This window comes from Ruditapes philippinarum, unplaced genomic scaffold (genome assembly GCF_026571515.1).
Source record: "Ruditapes philippinarum isolate M1 unplaced genomic scaffold, ASM2657151v2 ctg2177_1_1_1_1, whole genome shotgun sequence".
Classification (NCBI taxonomy): domain Eukaryota; kingdom Metazoa; phylum Mollusca; class Bivalvia; order Venerida; family Veneridae; genus Ruditapes; species Ruditapes philippinarum.
In genome coordinates, this window is record NW_026852871.1 from 296,272 (window position 1) to 315,217 (window position 18,946).

The window sequence follows — 18,946 nt, forward strand, 5'->3', positions numbered from 1 at the left end:
GTAAAAAACAATGACACCCCTCGGGCAGGGCCAGTTTTGACCCCTGGGCTTTATTTGAACAAACTTTGTAGATATTTACTTAAAGATGTTTCATGCTTAATATCTAAACTCTAGTTATTTGGGTTTTTTCAAAGAAGATTTTTAAGTTTTTGCTATGTATATAAGGAAAATCAATGACCCCGGGCGGGGCCAGTTTTGACCCCAGGGCTTTTATTTGAACATACTTGGTAGACACCCATTAGAACATGTCTCATGCTAAATATCTTAGCTCTAGCTCTTTGGGTTCTTTAAAAGAAGATTTTATAAGTTTTTACTATATGCATATAAGGAAAATCAATGACCCCTGGGGAGGGGCAATTTGGACCCCAGGGGTTTTTATTTGAACAAACTTGGTAGACATTCACTAGAAGATGTTTCATTGCCAAATATATAAGCTTTAGCTCTTACAGTTCTTTAAAAGAAGATTTTTTAAGTTTTTACTATATGCATATAGGAAAATCAATGACCCCCTGGGGCGGGGCCAATTTTGACCCAGGGCTTTTATTTGAACAAACTTGATAGACATTCACTAGAAGATGTTTTATGCCAAATATCTAAGCTCTAGCTCTTACGGTTCTTTAAAAGAAGATTTTTTAAGTTTAAACTATATGCATATAGGGAAAAATCAATTACCCCAGGGCGGGGCCAATTTTGACCCCAGGGCTTTTATTTGAACAAACTTGGTAGACATTCACTAGAAGATGTTTCATGCCAAATATCTAAGCTCTAGCTCTTTGGTTCTTTAAAAGAAGATTTTTTAAGTTTTTACTTTATGCATATAGGGAAATCAATGACCCCCTGGGGCGGGGCCAATTTTTGACCCAGGGCTTTTATTTGAACAAACTTGGTAGACATTCACTAGAAGATGTTTCATGCCAAATATCTAAGCTCTAGCTCTTACAGTTCTTTAAAGGAAGATTTTTTAAGTGTTTACTATATGCATATAGGGAAAATCAATGACCCCCCGGGCGGGGCCAATTTTGACCCCAGGGCTTTTATTTGAACAAACTTGGTAGACACTCACTAGAAGATGTTCCATGCCAAAAATCTTAGCTCTAGCTCTTACAGTTCTTTAAAAGAAGATCTTTTAAGTTTTTACTATATGCATATAGGGAAAATCAATGACCCCCCGGGGGCGGGGCCAATTTTGACCCCAAGGCTTTTATTTGAACAAACTTGGTAGACACTCATTAGAAGATGTTTCATGCCAAATATCTAAGCTCTAGCTCTTAGGGTTGTTTAAAAGAAGATATTTAAAGATTTTTCTTTCGGTTGCCATGGCAACCAGAGTTCTGCATGGAATTAAATTCTTTGAACAATTTTTAAAGGTGACCACCAAAGGAACATTCCTGTGAAGTTTGGATGAAATTGGCTCAGTGGTTTATGAGGAGATGTCATTTAAAGCAAAAGTTTACGGACGGACGATGGACGGACGGACGGACGGACGCCGGACGAAAAGCGATCACAAAAGCTCACCCTGTCACTTTGTGACAGGTGAGCTAAAAAGCTATACTGCAGTAGGGAATGGATAAACTCAAGAATATGCGTTATTACAGGGCAATGGGTTACCTGTTGCTGTTCGTACCAGTTTTGACTGGATGACTAAATAATCCAGAGGACAGTTTTGTTTTCTTATAGATCTCTGATGCATAATTATTATAAAAATATAATATTTAAATACAAATTGTAGAAACACGTATAATTTTTAAGAATGATTAATCATAAAGTGATCAACAAATGTCGTATCAAGTATTTGAATTTATGCAGAATGTTATTAGTGTCCAACTTTATTTGTCATCCAATGAAAATGCTGTATTTCTTCAAAAAAATAAGTTTTAATTTTCATAGAAGAACAAATGTCGATACTAAATCAAATTCTGTTCAAAGTCACCTTTTATTTTCATAGTGCTTCCACGTTTGTTATATATATATTTACATATATGGAAAAACATTGTCTCCCTGGGGCGGGGCCAGTTTTGACCCCAGGGCTTTTATTTGAACAAACTTGGAACAGACTAACTAGAAAATGTTTTATGCCAAATATCTAAGCTCTAGCTCTTTGGGTTTTTTAAAATAAGATTTTTTTAAGTTTTTTCTTTTGGTTGCCATTGCAACCAGAGTTCTGCATGGAATTAAATTCTTTGAACAATTTTTTAAGGTGACCACCAAAGGTACATTCCTGTGAAGTTTGGATGAAATTGGCTTAGCGGTTTCTGAGGAGATGTCGTTTAAAGTAAAAGTTTACGGACGCCAGATGCACGCCGGACGAAAAGCGATCACAAAAGCTCACCATGTCACTTTGTGACAGGTGAGCTAATAAAAACAATATTACACTAGCGTAATAACTGTGTAGGACTAACATCATTTGCCCTTTACAATCATTATGTAAAATTACACATAATTTAAATGCATTAATGTAAAAAAGTAACTTTACTGTTCAAATTACTTTAATTTACTTATATAAATCTTATACACGTATGTATATGATAAATAGAATACTTTCATTACCAAACTAATCAACACTGAGGTTCGTATCATATTATTCTATCCCACTTGTTCCGTAAATTTATCATGGAAAGTATACTCAATATCCATTCAATATCCTTTATATTGCATGTAACTTAAGAATTTAATGGCCAGTGAAAATTTTAAGAAAATGTAGTTAAATACATAGTACGTATATAGTAGAATAAATTCAAAACAAGAAACATGGCAATGCCACGAAACCAGGTTTTCAATTATCACCATTGTAGATAAATATGTTGTATTTGAAATACAAATACAAGCAACAAACTATGTGCAATGTAAAACATGAATATGTAGGAGGAATTGCCACAGAAGAAGTGTTCAATATATATTCTGTATAAGGAAAAAAAACAAAGGGCCATAATTAGGTAAAAAATTATCCAATCACAAAACCCCAACAATATGCGCCAGGGCACTTGATGACAAAGCTTCTGTAAAAGTTTGAACAAAATTCGTTGAGAAATGTAGGATGAGTTCAGCACAGAAGAATTTGTTCACTATATATTGAAAATTCTGTATAAGGAAAAAAAACAAAGAGCCATAATTAGGTCAAATATTATCCAATCACAAAACCCCGACAATATGCGCCATGGCACTTGATGACAAAGCTTCTGTGAAAGTTTGGACAAAATCTATTAAGAAATGTAGGAGGAGCTGCGCTCAGAAGAAATTGTTCACTATATATTCTATATAAGGAAAAAAACCAATGGCCATAATTAGGTCAAATATTATCCAATCACAAAACCCCGACAATATGCCCCAGGGCACTTGATAACAAAGCTTCTGTGAAAGCTTGGTCAAAATCTGTTGAGAAATGTAGGAGTTGCGCACAGAAGAAATTGTTCACTATATATTCTATATAAGGAAAAAAAACAAAGGGCCATAATTAGGTCAAATATTATCCAATCGCAAAACCCCGACAATATGCCCATGGGCACTTGATGACAAAACTTCTGTTTAAGTTTGGTCAAAATCCGTTGAGAAATGTAGGAGGAGTTGCACACAGAAGAAATTGTTCACTATATATTCTATATAAGGAAAAAAAACAAAGGGCCATAATTAGGTCAAATATTATCCAATCGCAAAACCCCGACAATATGCGCCAGGGCACTTGTTGACACAGCTTCTGTGCAAGTTTGGTCAAAATCCGTTGAGAAATGTAGAAGGAGTTGCGCACAGAAGAAATTGTTTACGCCCGCCCGCCCACCCGCCCGCCGACATACCTCAATCTAATAACCAGTTTTTTCCTTCGGAAAACCTGGTCAACTAGAATTCGGGCCAGTACATTCAAAACTTTAAATTCAATGAAAGTTAATTGAAACACCACCATAGCACATCATCAAAATCAAGATATAATTTGACAAAGTACCTGTGTAGGAACATCTGAATGTTGAATGGTATCCTGTAGATGTGACATGAGCATGAGATCACGTGCCTGGAACCAGCGATCATGCAGGGCATGATGGTAGATGTGACACAGTATGGCACGAGTTCGCAACCTATCAGTACTGTCCTTGGTATAGATGTACTTACACCACTTGTCCATATCTGCTTCAGAACAATCTCCCATCTGTAACAAGAAGAAAACTTCTACATAAAGCATCACCAGTTAATACAAATTACTTTCATAGATTCAGGTTCCATTTTGACTTTTCATTGAAAAGATAATGTTACCCTAGTTTATAAACGGGAAACACAATTATTTCAAATGGACGTCAAAGCTTTTTTTCCTATATCATCATCTTGGCAACAATGCATACTGTTAATGATCACTAGAACTCCGCGAGTCGGATGTGTCGCCTTGTGAACAATATAGTTTAAGAGAAATGGCAAAGACAAAATGAAATTTAAAAATCAACAAAGGGCAATAACTCAAAAAATAAGAAATGCAGATCAGCAGTTTCTGTGCATTGCACTTCTTTTCAATAAAATCTATCATCCTACTAAGTTTCAAGTCTAAAGCTTTTATAATTTATGAGAAATGGCCTGGACAAAAATAAAGTATGAAAATTAACAAAGGGCAATAACTCAAAAAATAAGAAATGCAGAGTACCAGTTCTTGGGCACTGCACTTCTTCTTAATGAGATCTATCATCCTATGAAGTTTCATGTCCATAGCTTTTATACTTTAGGAGAAAAGGCCTGGACAAAAATAAAGTATGAAAATTAACAAAGGGCAATAACTAAAAAAATAAGAAATGCAGAGTACCAGTTCTTGTGCACTGCACTTCTTCTTAATGAGATCTATCATCCTATGAAGTTTCAAGTCCATAGCTTTTATACTTTAGGAGAAATGGCCTGGACAAAAATAAAGTATGAAAATTAACAAAGGGCAATAACTAAAAAAATAAGAAATGCAGAGTACCAGTTCTTGTGCACTGCACTTCTTCTTAATGCGATCTATCATCCTATGAAGTTTCAAGTCCATAGATTTTATACTTAAGGAGAAATGGCCCAGACAAAAATTAAGTATGAAAATAAACAAAGGGCAATAACTAAAAAAATAAGAAGTACAGAGTATTGGTTCTTGTGCACTGCACTTCAGGTCATTATGAGAAGCATGCATACCAAGTTTGATGTCAATCCGACTTATAATGACTGACTTATGCTCCGGACAAGCTTAAGGGGACGCCGACACCGACGACGACAACGCCGACAAAAGTAACCCCTATATGTCGCCTTTTTCAAGGCGACACAATAAACCAGTTGTTTTTCTCACTAAATTGTTACGATGCCTTACCCTTTTGATTTTGGTATCACAAATATGCTAATTTGGGAAGCAAAAATGTTTGTGGAAGTTGAGATTTTTGGAATAACTGCAGGATTTCAAGATATTTATATATGTACATGTATATCTCAATATATTCACTGTATATTTAAAACCAATTATTGGCCTTCTAAAATTGACATATACATTTAGTCTTGACCAACAACAGCAAAGCTCACCTTGTAATATGTACTTTCTACCTTCCTCAGGTAGACCCGGCAAATCTCTTCTGACGTAGCTCTTCCCTCTAGGTACGCCAATAAATCATCTATAATACCACACACCTTCCCATCATCGCGTAATCTGTGAGAGAAATTATTTTACTGTAACACTTGTGTTAATCAATTAATGAAGAAATAAAACTGGATATATCTGTACTGAAGCTTGGTAAGGTTGAAACATAGAAAATGATTAATTTTGTTATATAGCAAAACCTTTGGTTTAAACACATTTATTGAAGCTCAATTGCGAAACAAGTTCTTCCAATTTATATTAATCACTTTTGAGTTTGCTTCCTCGTACCAATCAGTACTGGTGTTGTATGAAGAAACATGATTGTGACCAAATTAGGGCTCAAACCCATGATCCCTGGGTTGAGAGGCAGACACCCTAACCACTAGGCCACTGCTCCCCTTACAACCTTTGCAGAGCAACACCCTATAGGAGATAAAGATTTTGGTTGCTGCGGAGGTGTTGTTCCTACAGAGGTTAATTTTTTTGATGTGAATGTTCACTTTGGGATGTCATAATAAGAGGCATCTGTTCAAACAAAGTTATACTGTATTCAACCAGCATCAGTTGTATGTACCACTTAGCCGAAGTTATACTGTATCAAACCTTACCTTTCGACATATTCAGTACTATGAGCATCACAGGCCTGCAACATCTTCACAAACTCCTCATGTAATCTCTCAACAACAGTCAATATACATCCCCTAATACGGAATGGTGCAGTCTAAAACATGAAAGAAATAGTTGTTAAATGGTATAAATCTATATCTTATGAAATATTTCAATAAAATTTATCAATAGTAAAATTATATTGGTTCCATTATTAAATGGTTGATTCCCGAAAAAGTTGTAACATAGAATGTTTCTGTTATTTTATACACATGAATAATGTACGTAAACAGAATAAAATGTTGTTTTCCTATTTTAAGTAGGGTTTGATCTGTTTAGCAATGATTTTGTGCATGCGCCATTCGCTTTTACGGAAATAAATTGGAATTATACTTTTTTAAAATTCAAACAATTTTTGCATCAGATATATAGCTTTATACACTTTAAACTGAAGAAAAATCAACAAGAAAGACGTTACCAATGTGCAAAATTCTATGGCTTTTTTCCCTTCTATAGTATGAGCAATTAACAGGCCCCTTCACTGCCAAATTATAAAAAGATCTTTAGAAACATGCACTTTTACCTAAATCTCAATTTGCACAAAGTATTTTTCTTTCCCTTTTGCAAAAAATACCATGTTATTTCTGCCAACTTTAAGGCAAGGGGCCCTTTCCCTATCTGTTCATTAAATGTCCTACATTCTCTTAAATTCTAAAATTGGTTTGACCACTTACTAAGAGTAACAGACAATAAACAGGAGCACTGCATGCTGTTTTAATGCTCATCTGTACAAAAAAGGGGCATAAAAATACTGCTCTCAGAGTTATGTCCTTGCCCAACAACTGCACCTTGTTTTGATAAGGAAGTATTCGAAGTTTCATGTTGATACCTTTTAAAAATATTTAAATAATGGGCTACATTTAAGTATTTGCATGATAACGACAACAATGATGGTCCTGCTGCAATCAAAATAGCTCCACTTTTTCTTTGAAACAGATGTGCTAATATATTTAACTTCAAGAAGAATATTTTACCTCTAGGCTTTCTGAGTCTTCGAGGATTATGTGCACTAACAGTGTGCTCCTTCAACTGACTAAGTAACATCTCGACGTTCTTTAAACATCTGAAATTTACCATCAATATACATTACACATAATACTTGCAGGCACCCCCTGTCAGGGTTTTCATTTTTAATCCGAGGCAGATGTTACACGTACCATTAAAAACAACCGATTTGGGCAAGAGTCAAAGAAGATATTTTAATCTTCAGACTGAAAATAAAAGCGATTTTAACAGCATTTCAACCAATGATATGGATCACCAATCTATTAATATTAATGAAAAGCTTGCTCTGTAGCAGAGTGGTTAAGATTGCAGACTTAAAATCATATGCCCCTTTACAACTGTGGGTTTGAATTCAATAGCCTGCTGTGGAAACAGATTCTATCCATGCAGCAAGACTTTAATACTGAGCAAGATCAGCCAGCACATCTGTAGTCTGAACACGGCTTTGCACTGTTTGCTATTCAGTCAGTATATATTTTGAAAATTTCCGTATAAACAATCAAAACAGTTTTGGCCAGAATGAAATTTTGGAAAGTCTTAGATATTCAGTGTGGAAAGGGTTAAAGCAGCTTTTTTGTACAAAAAAAAAAGAAAAGTAAGCATTTACTCAAATTTAGAAGCAATAGCTACAAATGCAACACAATGAAACTTACAATTCCCACATCTCTGATCTCATACATGTGGCGATGTTTGGGTTATAGTCGTATATAGCCGCCACAATATTGAACCCTATTTTAACGGACACGGCGTAACCGAGATTATTAGCTTCGGCTATAGAGTACAGTTCCTTCAGTAACTCGATCTGCTCCTGTTTATCAGTACCCTTCTTTCCTCTGGCTGCGATAATTTCCAGCAGTTTCTTAGACACCGCCTCGTGATTTACCTCAGTATCCTTGGCAAACATTTTCGGCTTTTCCTGTTAAAACACATGTCTATCTTTAGATTCAATTTTTTTTATTTCGTCTTTTTCTAAAAAAAATTATTTAAAGCTCACAAGTCAATCATGTCTATAAATCTTTAGGATCAGTTTTTCCTGAAAAATGCTTAAGCTTATATGTCTACCAGGTTTATAAATCTTTAGGTCCGGTTTTTAAAATTTTTTATTATGTTTAGAAATAGGGACTTGAAATGTTCGCTGGATAGTTTCTTTACATCAATTATTTGCTTGGGTTTTAGGTCACACCGACAACTGGCAACATTCCAGCTTTACTGGTGGAGGAAGACCTCAGATGCCCCTTCGTTCATTATTTCAGGCACAAACGGCCACCTAAGTAGAACCACCAATGTTCCGTAAGCTAGCTGGATAGCTTATATTATTTACCTGTATTAGAAACTGTAACCAGTATTGTTTGTTTTATGTGTTTTTTATGATGTGATAATAATAAGTGACTTACTACAACTAACGGAGCTCCACCTTTCCCTGTGACCTCTTCCCACCCACCTTCATCATCACCGTCATCTACGTCGCGGACAACATGCTGTTTCATGGAACGTCCTTTCTTCGTTTTCTTCTTCTCCTTCTCGTCAGTTGTCCTGACATTTTTTTTAAAATACATATTAATATATTCTGTGAAGAGCTGTCAATGATTCATTGCAAAGAATATAGGCAATACATCCATATGATATCGGATCATCGGGATGACAATTTGACAAATATCGGCGATACACCGATATATTGATATAATTCACTTTCATACCTGTTTAAATGATTTTAGTAACAAATATGCTCTGTTCAAACAAATATGATGTGTCCTGTTTATAAATGTCCTTTGCATGATTTTTTCTTAACCATTCTTGTCAACATTGCTATGAAATGTGTCTATTATGTCACAACAGCTTAGAGTTAGACATGGCCACCTGCTTTTGTATATGTTTTGGGTAAATATTAATAATTTCTAGACATTCAAATAATTGATAAAAATTATCCATTTTTTTAAATGTGTATCCATTATTGATCGACAGAAAAAAATATCAAACGATTCATTGATTGCCGTCTCCTATCAAATGACAGCTCCTAATTCTTTGAGGTTTATGGGAAATAACATGAACCATGGCTAGTTTATAACAGAATCTGTTCATTAAATTGTGTTTTAAAGGCATTTTAACCATTCGCCTGGAACCAATTGCCCAACTTAGCCCAAAATTAGTTGCAAATGTTCATGCCGCGATGAAAAAAAACTGCTTAACCCTGATAGGGTATTAACTCAGCCAGCAATCCTTTGATCACAAGTCTGACCCATAAACCACTCACCACTGCTGCAGTCATTTAATAATACAACAATTTTTAGGAGGAAGGCCTAAACAGGTTTTTAATGAACATTTTTTTTTTTAGTTATTAATCAAGACAATCACAGTTTCAGTTATATGGTTCCTCTAAGCTTTACTTGTACAGGCTGACCTAAGATGGATAACATGCATTATTTCATTTTGGCGAAAGAAACTCGCGATTCTTTTATAATTGTTTGCCATATATTTTTTTGTGGCGCTCATAACTGTAGTGAAGAAAAAAAACTTGATTATTTTGTAGCAAGCCGCACATTAACAACGTTGACTTCCCAGTAAAAGTTTTTGAACAGGCCACACACAGGCATTGGAAGTAAGCTTTCTAAAATCAAAATTTAAGCATGCAAAATTTTTGTATTGCGCCCCTGTATAGTTCTCTTAAATTCTTACTTGTTTACCTTTAACGAGCAGAAGAAAGAAGGGAGTTTTTCAAATCTGTTAACTTCTACTGAATCTTAAAACTTTGAATACCTAAATGAAATCAAGAACTTACTTGTCTTTTCAAGAAATAAGCAGCTGTTAGTATAAATCAAGGGGGAAAGCACCCCCTCGTCTTGAACCTCCGCTGGTCAGAATTCTGAGTTTTAGACCAAATCACTGTTCATCATCCTTTCAAATTTGCCTTTCTGTAAATAAACAAAAATCTACATGGTAATCCCAGAGCTATTCCCTTGTTTCCAGAAAATATAGATCTTGAAATAATTACAACTTAGAATAAAAAAGTGGGGCCCCATGGAACACGGTGGTTAACACGTCAGAACATTAGTAAATTTTTTTTTTTTTTTTTAATTTCCCTCTTTATTGTAACAATGCAAAACAATAAAAGGTCCATGAAAAAATAAAATAATCAATACCATGAAATTTGATGTAATAACAATGTTCTGAAAATGATACACACAGTTCATACATTTGCAAAGTAACTTATATGATTTTCTTATTAAATATTTTTTTTTAAAAAGGCAAAGTTTACTCTTGCACAAACAAGATCCAAATAACTGAATATAAAATCAAATTACGTTCCACAAGACGTTCCTGGTCAAATCACGTGTTTCAGCGCCGGCAAAACCTGATCCCCGACTCGCAAACAGTTCGTGATATGCTCGATCTGTTATGACCAAACAACGAACACAATTATTCAAATATAGACTCTTAAAAGTAATAATCACATTATTAACATAATCAAGTATTACAAACATCATTATGAACGTGCACCAAACATGATTAGACAAATTATTAATAGAGTGTTACAACAACAATAAGTGTCACAATTTTTTTACAGCTTCATTGTTAGGGTACTTTAAGTTGGATTAAGTTTTCCTTTCCATACATCCTGCAATTGTTTTCAAAAACCCAAGCATTTTTTTGGCATTTAAGTTATTTTCTGTTTTAACCAAAAAAAATAGTAATTGATTTTTAAAAAAGCCCTCTAAGCATGGGCAATACGGGACTTTCATTTTACAGTTTGTAAAATATAGATGTTTTAAATAATAATAATATTTTATTCTCTGGAACTGTGGATCGGAACAGTCCCGGAAAAATGAACAAGATTGTTCTGAAAAAATGAAAAAGATAAATTTGGAATTTTGTTTGTTAATCAAGCCCCTGCAACTTCCCTTATAAACATCGTTTGACTTATGTACATTCCCAAAAATAAATGTTTTTATGGGTTTCTGGAATTTGATTATTACAAAATTTTTTACAGTTTGTCCGTTGTCCCCTAAACATTAATCCTTTTTCCAGTAATACATTAGTAACCTAAAATTCCCATGCGTTATTCTATATTTGAAAAGCCATAAAAGTTTTGGATCCTTAGCGTCAACTTTAAAAAGGGTAGAGAGTAAGATTTACTTTTCCAGTTTAACTAAAATATTAGAAAAATCATTTTGCCATTTTAATTTCTGATTTTTGTCTTGACGAATTATTTATTTGGACCAGCAAGTCGGTTATATTGCTCCGACAAATCCTTTTTGCGACTTTTTGTTTAAGTATTTGGGATGGCAAAATTTGGCAATATCGGGTTTTTTTTTAACTTTGATTCATTTTGACATTTACAATGAAAAATACCGTTCAAAGTTTTTCTGAAGGGCGTATTATAGCCCTTTCATATTCAAGAAAAAAGTTTGATTCTAAACATCAAAATAATCTTTGAAATTCTTGGGAAAAACTAAGAATAACCCATTTTTCATTTACAAAATCGTTGACAAAACCAAAACACCTTTTTTTAAGTAGTGTTTTTTAAATTTTCAAACGATTTTTTTCTTTGCAATTTTTTGAAATTTAGGATTTAACCATAACCCGGATTGGGACCCAAAAATCTGCCCCAAATTTACCTGAACGAATCTTACATTTTAAATAAAATTTAATTCAAACATCCTTCCAAAACAAAATGTTTCTTCTTTTATTGTTGGTAACAAATAGTCCTACCATATTTGGTCGAAACTTGGTAAAGAGCTTTGGGACCAAATTCTTGTACAAAGAAGGGAAAAGCATATTTAGTGTTTGAAAATAAAAGTTCTTCTTATCCAAGTGATTTTCCCAAAGGCACTGATGAAATGTATTTAAGTCAACCGCTCTAAAAGCCCCACCATTTACATATAATCTTGAAAGTGGAGTTTTATTCTTTAATTATTTATCCCGGCCAATTAATTCCCAAAATAAATTGAAAAGTTACATTTTGTAGGTCCTTTATTACATCAGAATTTAGGGTTAATTTTGGTAAAGTTTTAAAAACAGGGTTAGTTAATTTAGACAAAGCAAGCGTCTTAATCACTGTGATCTTTCCTATAGGAGAAAGTAATCTTTCTGGACCATACTTTTAAAAGAGTTTTAACTTCATTTATCTTGGAAGGATAGTTAAATCACTATAGATGTAATATTTGTTTGATAAGTTACTCCCAATAATTTTAAATGGACCTTTTGTCCCATTTAACCACCGATTTTCCGGACATAACTCTAAATCGCTTTTTTCTCATTGCACCTATCCATAAACGCCCTAGTTTTGTCAACATTTATTTTTAAACAGAGATATCTGCATAAAATTTTAAAACTTTCATAGTATGAACGAGGGATTTTTCAGAACCGTCTAATATCAAAGAGGTGTCATCTGCGTATTGTGACATCAAATACTCTATACCCTTAATTTTGATACCTTTGATATTACTATTTTTTTTTATAAGTAAAGCAAGAATCTCCGCGCACAGATTAGTAATCTTAGTAATGATCGCTAGCCACATAGGTTCAAACCCCATGAGTTGTTTCCTTGAGCAAGAAACTTTGGACTCATTGCTTAGTACTGGTTGGTTCCAGGAACAGATTCAAAAGCATAAGCTTATAGCTTCCTACACAATCGACTGAAGTAAATTCTGTATAAACTTAAGTAGCAGATTCTCCTATTCTTACAATGGAGATGTCAGTGATCTGGTGCTAAATGCATTAAAGAATATTTCATGAAAATAAATTATACCAAATTACACATTAGATTAAGAACTGTGATTCGCATCATTTAAACAGTATATATTAAAGAAAGCTCAAAATGGCAAAACTGAAAATGTTGCAGGCTTGGTTTGACTGATGGTACTGGAAAGTGCAAGCTGCCGTCTACGCCCTAGAGCACAGGGGAAACAGTATATGAAATGGTAAAATTTTTGAAACATCTGCAAATGTGTTCATAAGCTGTTATCATGTGACATATTTTTGCCATACCTTGAAAATAAGGAATATGGTCCACTCGTACAAGAATCATACAACTTATCAAAACAGCCATAAATATGCCAATAGTCATTAAAAGTAAAAAGTTTAAAAACCAATGGACCAAACTGTTACATCTATGTTCTTTTAGGGAGTCCACTGCCTGTGGTTTATCAACAGATACTGACTACAGTCAAAACTGATTAATAGCTTAAATACTGATAGATTTATTTATGTCTTTAAAATCATATTCCGAAAAGTTTGCTTAGAACAATAGCTGAGCATGCAGTTAAAATATCTGGCAAACCACTTACTTTTAGATGATAATAAGTACATTTTTGACGAGGAAAAGAGAAAATACTTAAACTTACAGCAGGTTTATCTGGTTTCACTTTCAGGAACGTGGTAACTGGCTCGTCTTCCTCAGACTCTTCACTTTCTTCACCTACAAAAATAAAAATTATTTGTAAGGTTTTTTTTTCAGTAAAACTGGCAGCATTTGTTATAAGGAATAGAATCTTTTCAACAGGATTTTTTTTAGCTAAATGGTGGCTGCAATTTTGATGCCCCAACCTTTTTCTGCACAAGGGGCATCTAACAAACCAAAACTAACTAATGCATACAAGCTGTTTATTCAACCTTCATAATCAAATACTGTTTAAATCTCTTACAGAACTAATCAACCAGTATGAAACAGAAGAAACTTTCTGTGTCTATTCTAGCAGGGGGGTATGGGTAGATTCACTCATACTTTTGAGAACCCCCCCCCCCCCTATTTTTTCAGAGGCAAGGGGAAAATTTTACATATAGAAAGTAGGAAAAAGATCAACAAATGTAATAAATTCTCTTTTTTCAATAAAAATCACCCTTGTTTTTCGAATCCTAGACACTGACCTTTGCCATCTAACAAAGTTATAACAATGCAATTCACATCCTACAACAAATCATTTATAATAATTGAAGTATCGTACCTTCACCAGCATCCAGCTCATCTTCTGAAGCATCGGGATTTTCTTTATACTCTTCCAGCTCTTTCTCAAAGTCGCGGCTATACTTCTTCAGCTTTTGTCTCAAGGTTGTCAGACTTTTAGCGTTGATTTTATTCATTTTCTTCCTGCCCTCTCGGTCTTCCCAACACTACAGATATAAAATCAAGAATTTCACATAAACTTAGGCTTCTTTAAGCCTTTGGTTTAAATATAGTTATTTAAGCTCGATTGCGAAACAAGTTCTTGCAACTTATATTAATTATTTTTGTGTACCCTCCCTAGAACAAACCAGTACATGTACTGGTGTCAAATGAAGAAACATGGTTGTGATCGTTGTAGGGCTCGAACCCATGATCCCTGGGTCGAGAGGCAGTCACATTTGTTTCCTTATTTGGTTACTACCAATAAGCATAGGCATTGACAAACCCAAAACATGTTTTTTTCCTCATTTGAGCATAACATTCCCAATTGTCAGTCTGCATTAATATTGTTGTTAATCACCTTTGATAAAATCTTTTTTTTTTCCCCAAAAGGGAAATCCTTTGAAAATAGTTAAACAAGAATATATGAACACGAACTCTTAGGACTATAAATAGAAGCTATCATTTATTCATTATGCCTTCAGTAGTTTTTCTTTAATTTCCAATTTGGACATTTGACGACAATTTTTACTGAATTCAAATCATAATGGTGTTGAATCATTTAGAAACATGAAACTATATTCATTGAAGGAAATTGGTTATAACTCTATTACCGTATGGACCAACCCCTTTTTAAATTCTCCAAAATGTAACAAAACAATATAATCAAATTGACTTAAAAATTCAAAGAAAATATACAGAACAAGCCTTCAGCGACCTTAAAAAGATGACAAAATTTAAAGTGGTGTCCAATCAAAGATGACAAAATTAAATGTGTAGATTATCATACCTCGCTGACAAAGTCCTCGAGCTCAGACAATGTCCTGATGTAAAATCTTGGTATTCCTTCTTTCTCCACCACTTTCTTTGCCTTGTCAAACGCCTTACACAGAGATTCAAAATCTGCAAACAGCGTAATCATACAATCAATAACTGGGTATTTACTATACAAGTCCTTTTAATGTGTACATTACTTTACGCATAATATTTTATACACTATAAAGTTAATGACTGAATTTTGCCTGTCGCTCTTATGATATAAAATTTCATTAGCAGTTCAAAAGAAGCACTAACTGTTGACTTATATCTCTATAATCTTGACATCGAACTCGGTTGTTGACGACATGTGGGTTCTGTCATTTCAACACGCTAAATGTTTGTCCAAAATATCATGAAAACTCTTCCAAGGGGTTCAAAAGAATATAAAAATCATGAAAACTTTGACATACACATGCATAAACAAAATGCATTAAAACACAAAATACCTGGAGGGTGTAGAAACAAGAGCTGTCCGTAAGACAGCGCGCTCGACTTTTTTAGTGCTTGCCTATAATACAAAACATTGACAGTTAAGGGCCATAATTCAAATAAAATCTTTGACAGAATTACCTTCTCCTGGACATGTTTGGGAATCATGATTGTAAACAAGTATTCCAACTTTCAAATTAATATCTCAAACAGTTCAGTCAAAAAGTGGACTGGTACTAAAAACTTAACCAAGATTCTAAGTCGATAAAAGGCCTTAATTTTTAAAACAAATCCTTGACAGAGTTACCTTCTCTTGCGTACAGATGGGGGTAATGATGTGAAATAGCATTAAAAGTTTCAAAGCAATATCTCAAAGGGTTAAGGCAATAAGTGGATTTTACCCATATTCAATGTATTTTCTAAGTCAAAAAGGGGCATAATTCTGTCAAAAACCTTGACAGAGTTATGTCCTCTTGTCTGTTGATGAAGGTCGTGATGGTAAACAAGTATGGTCAGTTTCAAAGCAATACCTCCAATGGTTTTGAAATAAAGTGAGGTGGTACAAAAAACTTAACCAAGCTCAATACACTTTCTAAGTCAAAAAAGGGCCATAATTCTGTCAAAAACCTTGACAGAGTTATGTACTCTTGTCTGTAGATGGAGGTTATGATGGTGAACAAGTATGGTAAGTTTCAAAGCCATACTTGTAATACTTCTGAAATAAAGTGGGGTGGTACGAAAAACTTAACCAAGGTGTGACGCCAACGCCGACGCCGGGGCGAGTAGGATAGCTCCCCTTTTCATAGAAAAGTCGAGCTAAAAACAAAGGCATTTTAACCAATGCAAATGAAATTTATATTCGCAAACTTTTTTTCTTGGTTTCCAGGTACAATTGGCACATATGTGCGACCCATTTAGTCTAATTAGTAACTGCATGGGGTTTTATTTTCTCTTACCTGATAGAACATTGCTCATGTCCTTGATCTTTTTCTTGTTCTTCAAACTCTTGATGATATTCAGTAATTCATCATACCTGTTTCAATATATGAAGGTAAATTTTACAAGTCACACTTAATATGCATTGCATACAATTCTGAAAACTTACAAATAGCTTTACTAAAGGCACATGATGCCTCAGAAACTAATATTTTGTTTCTTCTTTAGGATGGGTAAATATGAGTTTAACAATGTTTAAATAATTGTTTTAGAACCTGTTATGTCTATTACCTTAAAAAAGTAGTGCAATTATCTCACAAACATAAAGCAAAATGTAAACAAAGTTGTATTTTGACTTCTATACAAAATACTGAATCACTAACTTTAGTAATTGCCAAAATGCAACTGAAGAAAAAGATTGTTCAGGTTATTGGCCAGGGTGCAACTTTTTGGAAATTATTGCAAAACACAAGAAAAGGAAAATATTTTTGAGAAATAATGGGCCTTTAACAAGCCTCCAGTGACATGAACTAACAATACTGGCAGTTCTCTCTTCAACTACAAGGCAGTAGAGCAGATTACTAACGCTAGTGTCTGTTGCGATCAAATGTTACGAACTGCTTTAAAAGAACTCCAGAATGCACTGGCCCTGGCTACTTTAGAATCTTTTTTCTTGCTACTTCAAGTTATTTGGAGATTACTAATACTTTAAGGGATAGAAGATAGCCCATATTAGCAAAGTGCGAAGATATACCTTTTATCTTTTTCGCTACGTACAACTCGCCTGGTCTCCTCTTCATCATCACTGAACTGGAAAACCCTAAATAAATCGAAGATAATGAATGCTCAAATTTCATGATTGACACATTAAATGAAATAAATGATGTGAAAAGTAATAGCACAACTTGTTAAGTTTATAATTTAAAACAATTTTATAGCAAGAAAGAAAGAAAACCTTAAAGTGGATATTATTTAACATTCTTCAAACATGCTCTGTTTTTAACTAAAAGAACTTGTTACTGTCACAATAAAGCAGTAGTTAAGACATTACGCCATCACAAACCTAATTAAAGATGTAAAAATGTTCAATACTGGATGAGGGTGGAGTAAATTACTAGCTTACTTGGTTGTAACAGCTGGACGCTGTATTTGTACCTCCTCGGAATCATCTGAGCTATCAGACTCCGAGTCTGACCCTTTAAAGAAGCGAGACATGACAACAGCTTATCTGAAATAGAGGAAGATCTATACAATAATGTTTAAAAAAAATGACAATCATTTAAATCTTGAATTTCACAAGAATATCATCAACTAGAAAAGTAACAAAAAAAAATTTGTGTAATGTTGTGGGATAATTATTCAATTCGCCATTATGCTCTATGAAGAGTGGGGCAATTACAGAAGATGATGATGATGAAGTACCTATTTTTCCTAATTTGCTACATTCTACGAACCATAATACCAGGTTGTTTTACGATTTTCCAACATTGAGTAAGATGGTAGACCCGTGGTTCGAGTCCCGATTGCGGTGAGCCAATTTATTGTGTGACTCAAATATGGCTAGAACTTTTGCTGGAAGTGCGAACCTGTACATAAGTTGCCATAAGTTATCCTTATTTTATCAACTCCATTATCCATTAAGAATATTTACAAGCATGTTTGTCAAAAGTCCTTTATCATTTTATCCATTATCAGATTACTACTTTCATACATCAATGTAGATCTAAATATTTACTGTCACTTAAAGTCTTGCATTTTCATTCATCAATTTATATCAATTCATTACATTTAGAAATCTACATGTCTTTAAGGCTTAAAGACCTACATCAGATAAAATCATAACTCAAATAAAAAATTTGCCTGGACTTTATTTCACGTTTTGACAAAGTTTTGGTAATAATCATAGAATACGGAACAATTAAAGGCTTGGGCATACATTATAAATAGAAATCTTTGCTTGAAATAACTATAACTACGCTTGTAAATCACCTTTTTATTGAAATTCTAGTAAAATATGGTGAAATATTGCCCCAATGGCGGAAAGCCGCACATGTGTCTGTGCACTACGTCATCAATTTTGCCGGTATGACTAAAATACGAAAGTATGAAATATCCGAATGATACCAAACAACGGAAGGAGATAAAAAATAAACGAATTCTCTTTAAAAACGTAAGAAAGGAAGGACTAATGTTTATTCATAACATAATTTTACATATTAAGTGCATTTTGTGATGTTCACTCGGCCCGTGGTAAAATGATATTCATCTCCTTATTGGTCAGCTCTGGGATTTTGTCCAAGCGTTATTTTTTTACCCAGGTCAACTCGTTATTTTAAAGTACAATATTATTTAGTCTCAAAGAATATGTACTTTATTATTATTATTTTATTTTAGCAACAACATAGATCACAGTTACATAATAAGAT

General features: G+C 33.9%; 1 protein-coding gene and 1 pseudogene across 1 annotated transcript; both read right to left on the reverse strand.

The window, feature by feature from the left end:
* Positions 1-8,773, reverse strand: part of LOC132727078 (eukaryotic translation initiation factor 3 subunit C-like) — a 36,647-nt pseudogene extending 27,874 nt beyond the window's left edge.
* Positions 8,774-12,892: 4,119 nt separating this feature from the next.
* On the reverse strand, positions 12,893-18,601 carry LOC132727005 (eukaryotic translation initiation factor 3 subunit C-like). Its single transcript, XM_060712419.1, has 8 exons — positions 18,512-18,601; positions 17,644-17,749; positions 17,275-17,340; positions 16,541-16,617; positions 15,127-15,239; positions 14,179-14,344; positions 13,579-13,652; positions 12,893-12,943 (listed from the first exon to the last, which is right to left on the reverse strand). The coding sequence occupies exons 2-8, from the start codon at positions 17,733-17,735 to the stop codon at positions 12,893-12,895; spliced, it is 639 nt and encodes a 212-aa protein (XP_060568402.1). The 5' UTR covers positions 17,736-17,749; positions 18,512-18,601.
* Positions 18,602-18,946: the final 345 nt, after the last annotated feature.

Bases quoted from the DNA above. Each gene is read 5' to 3' on its own strand.
- LOC132727005 (XM_060712419.1), bottom strand. From the start codon at position 17,735: ATGTCTCGCTTCTTTAAAGGGTCAGACTCGGAGTCTGATAGCTCAGAT. The intron at 15,240-16,540 runs GTAAGAGAAAAT...CGCTGTTTGCAG, and splicing joins CATGAGCAATGTTCTATCAG to ATTTTGAATCTCTGTGTAAG. The intron at 12,944-13,578 runs GTAAGTTTAAGT...TAATGCATTTAG, and splicing joins TGAAACCAGATAAACCTGCT to CACCAGATCACTGACATCTC.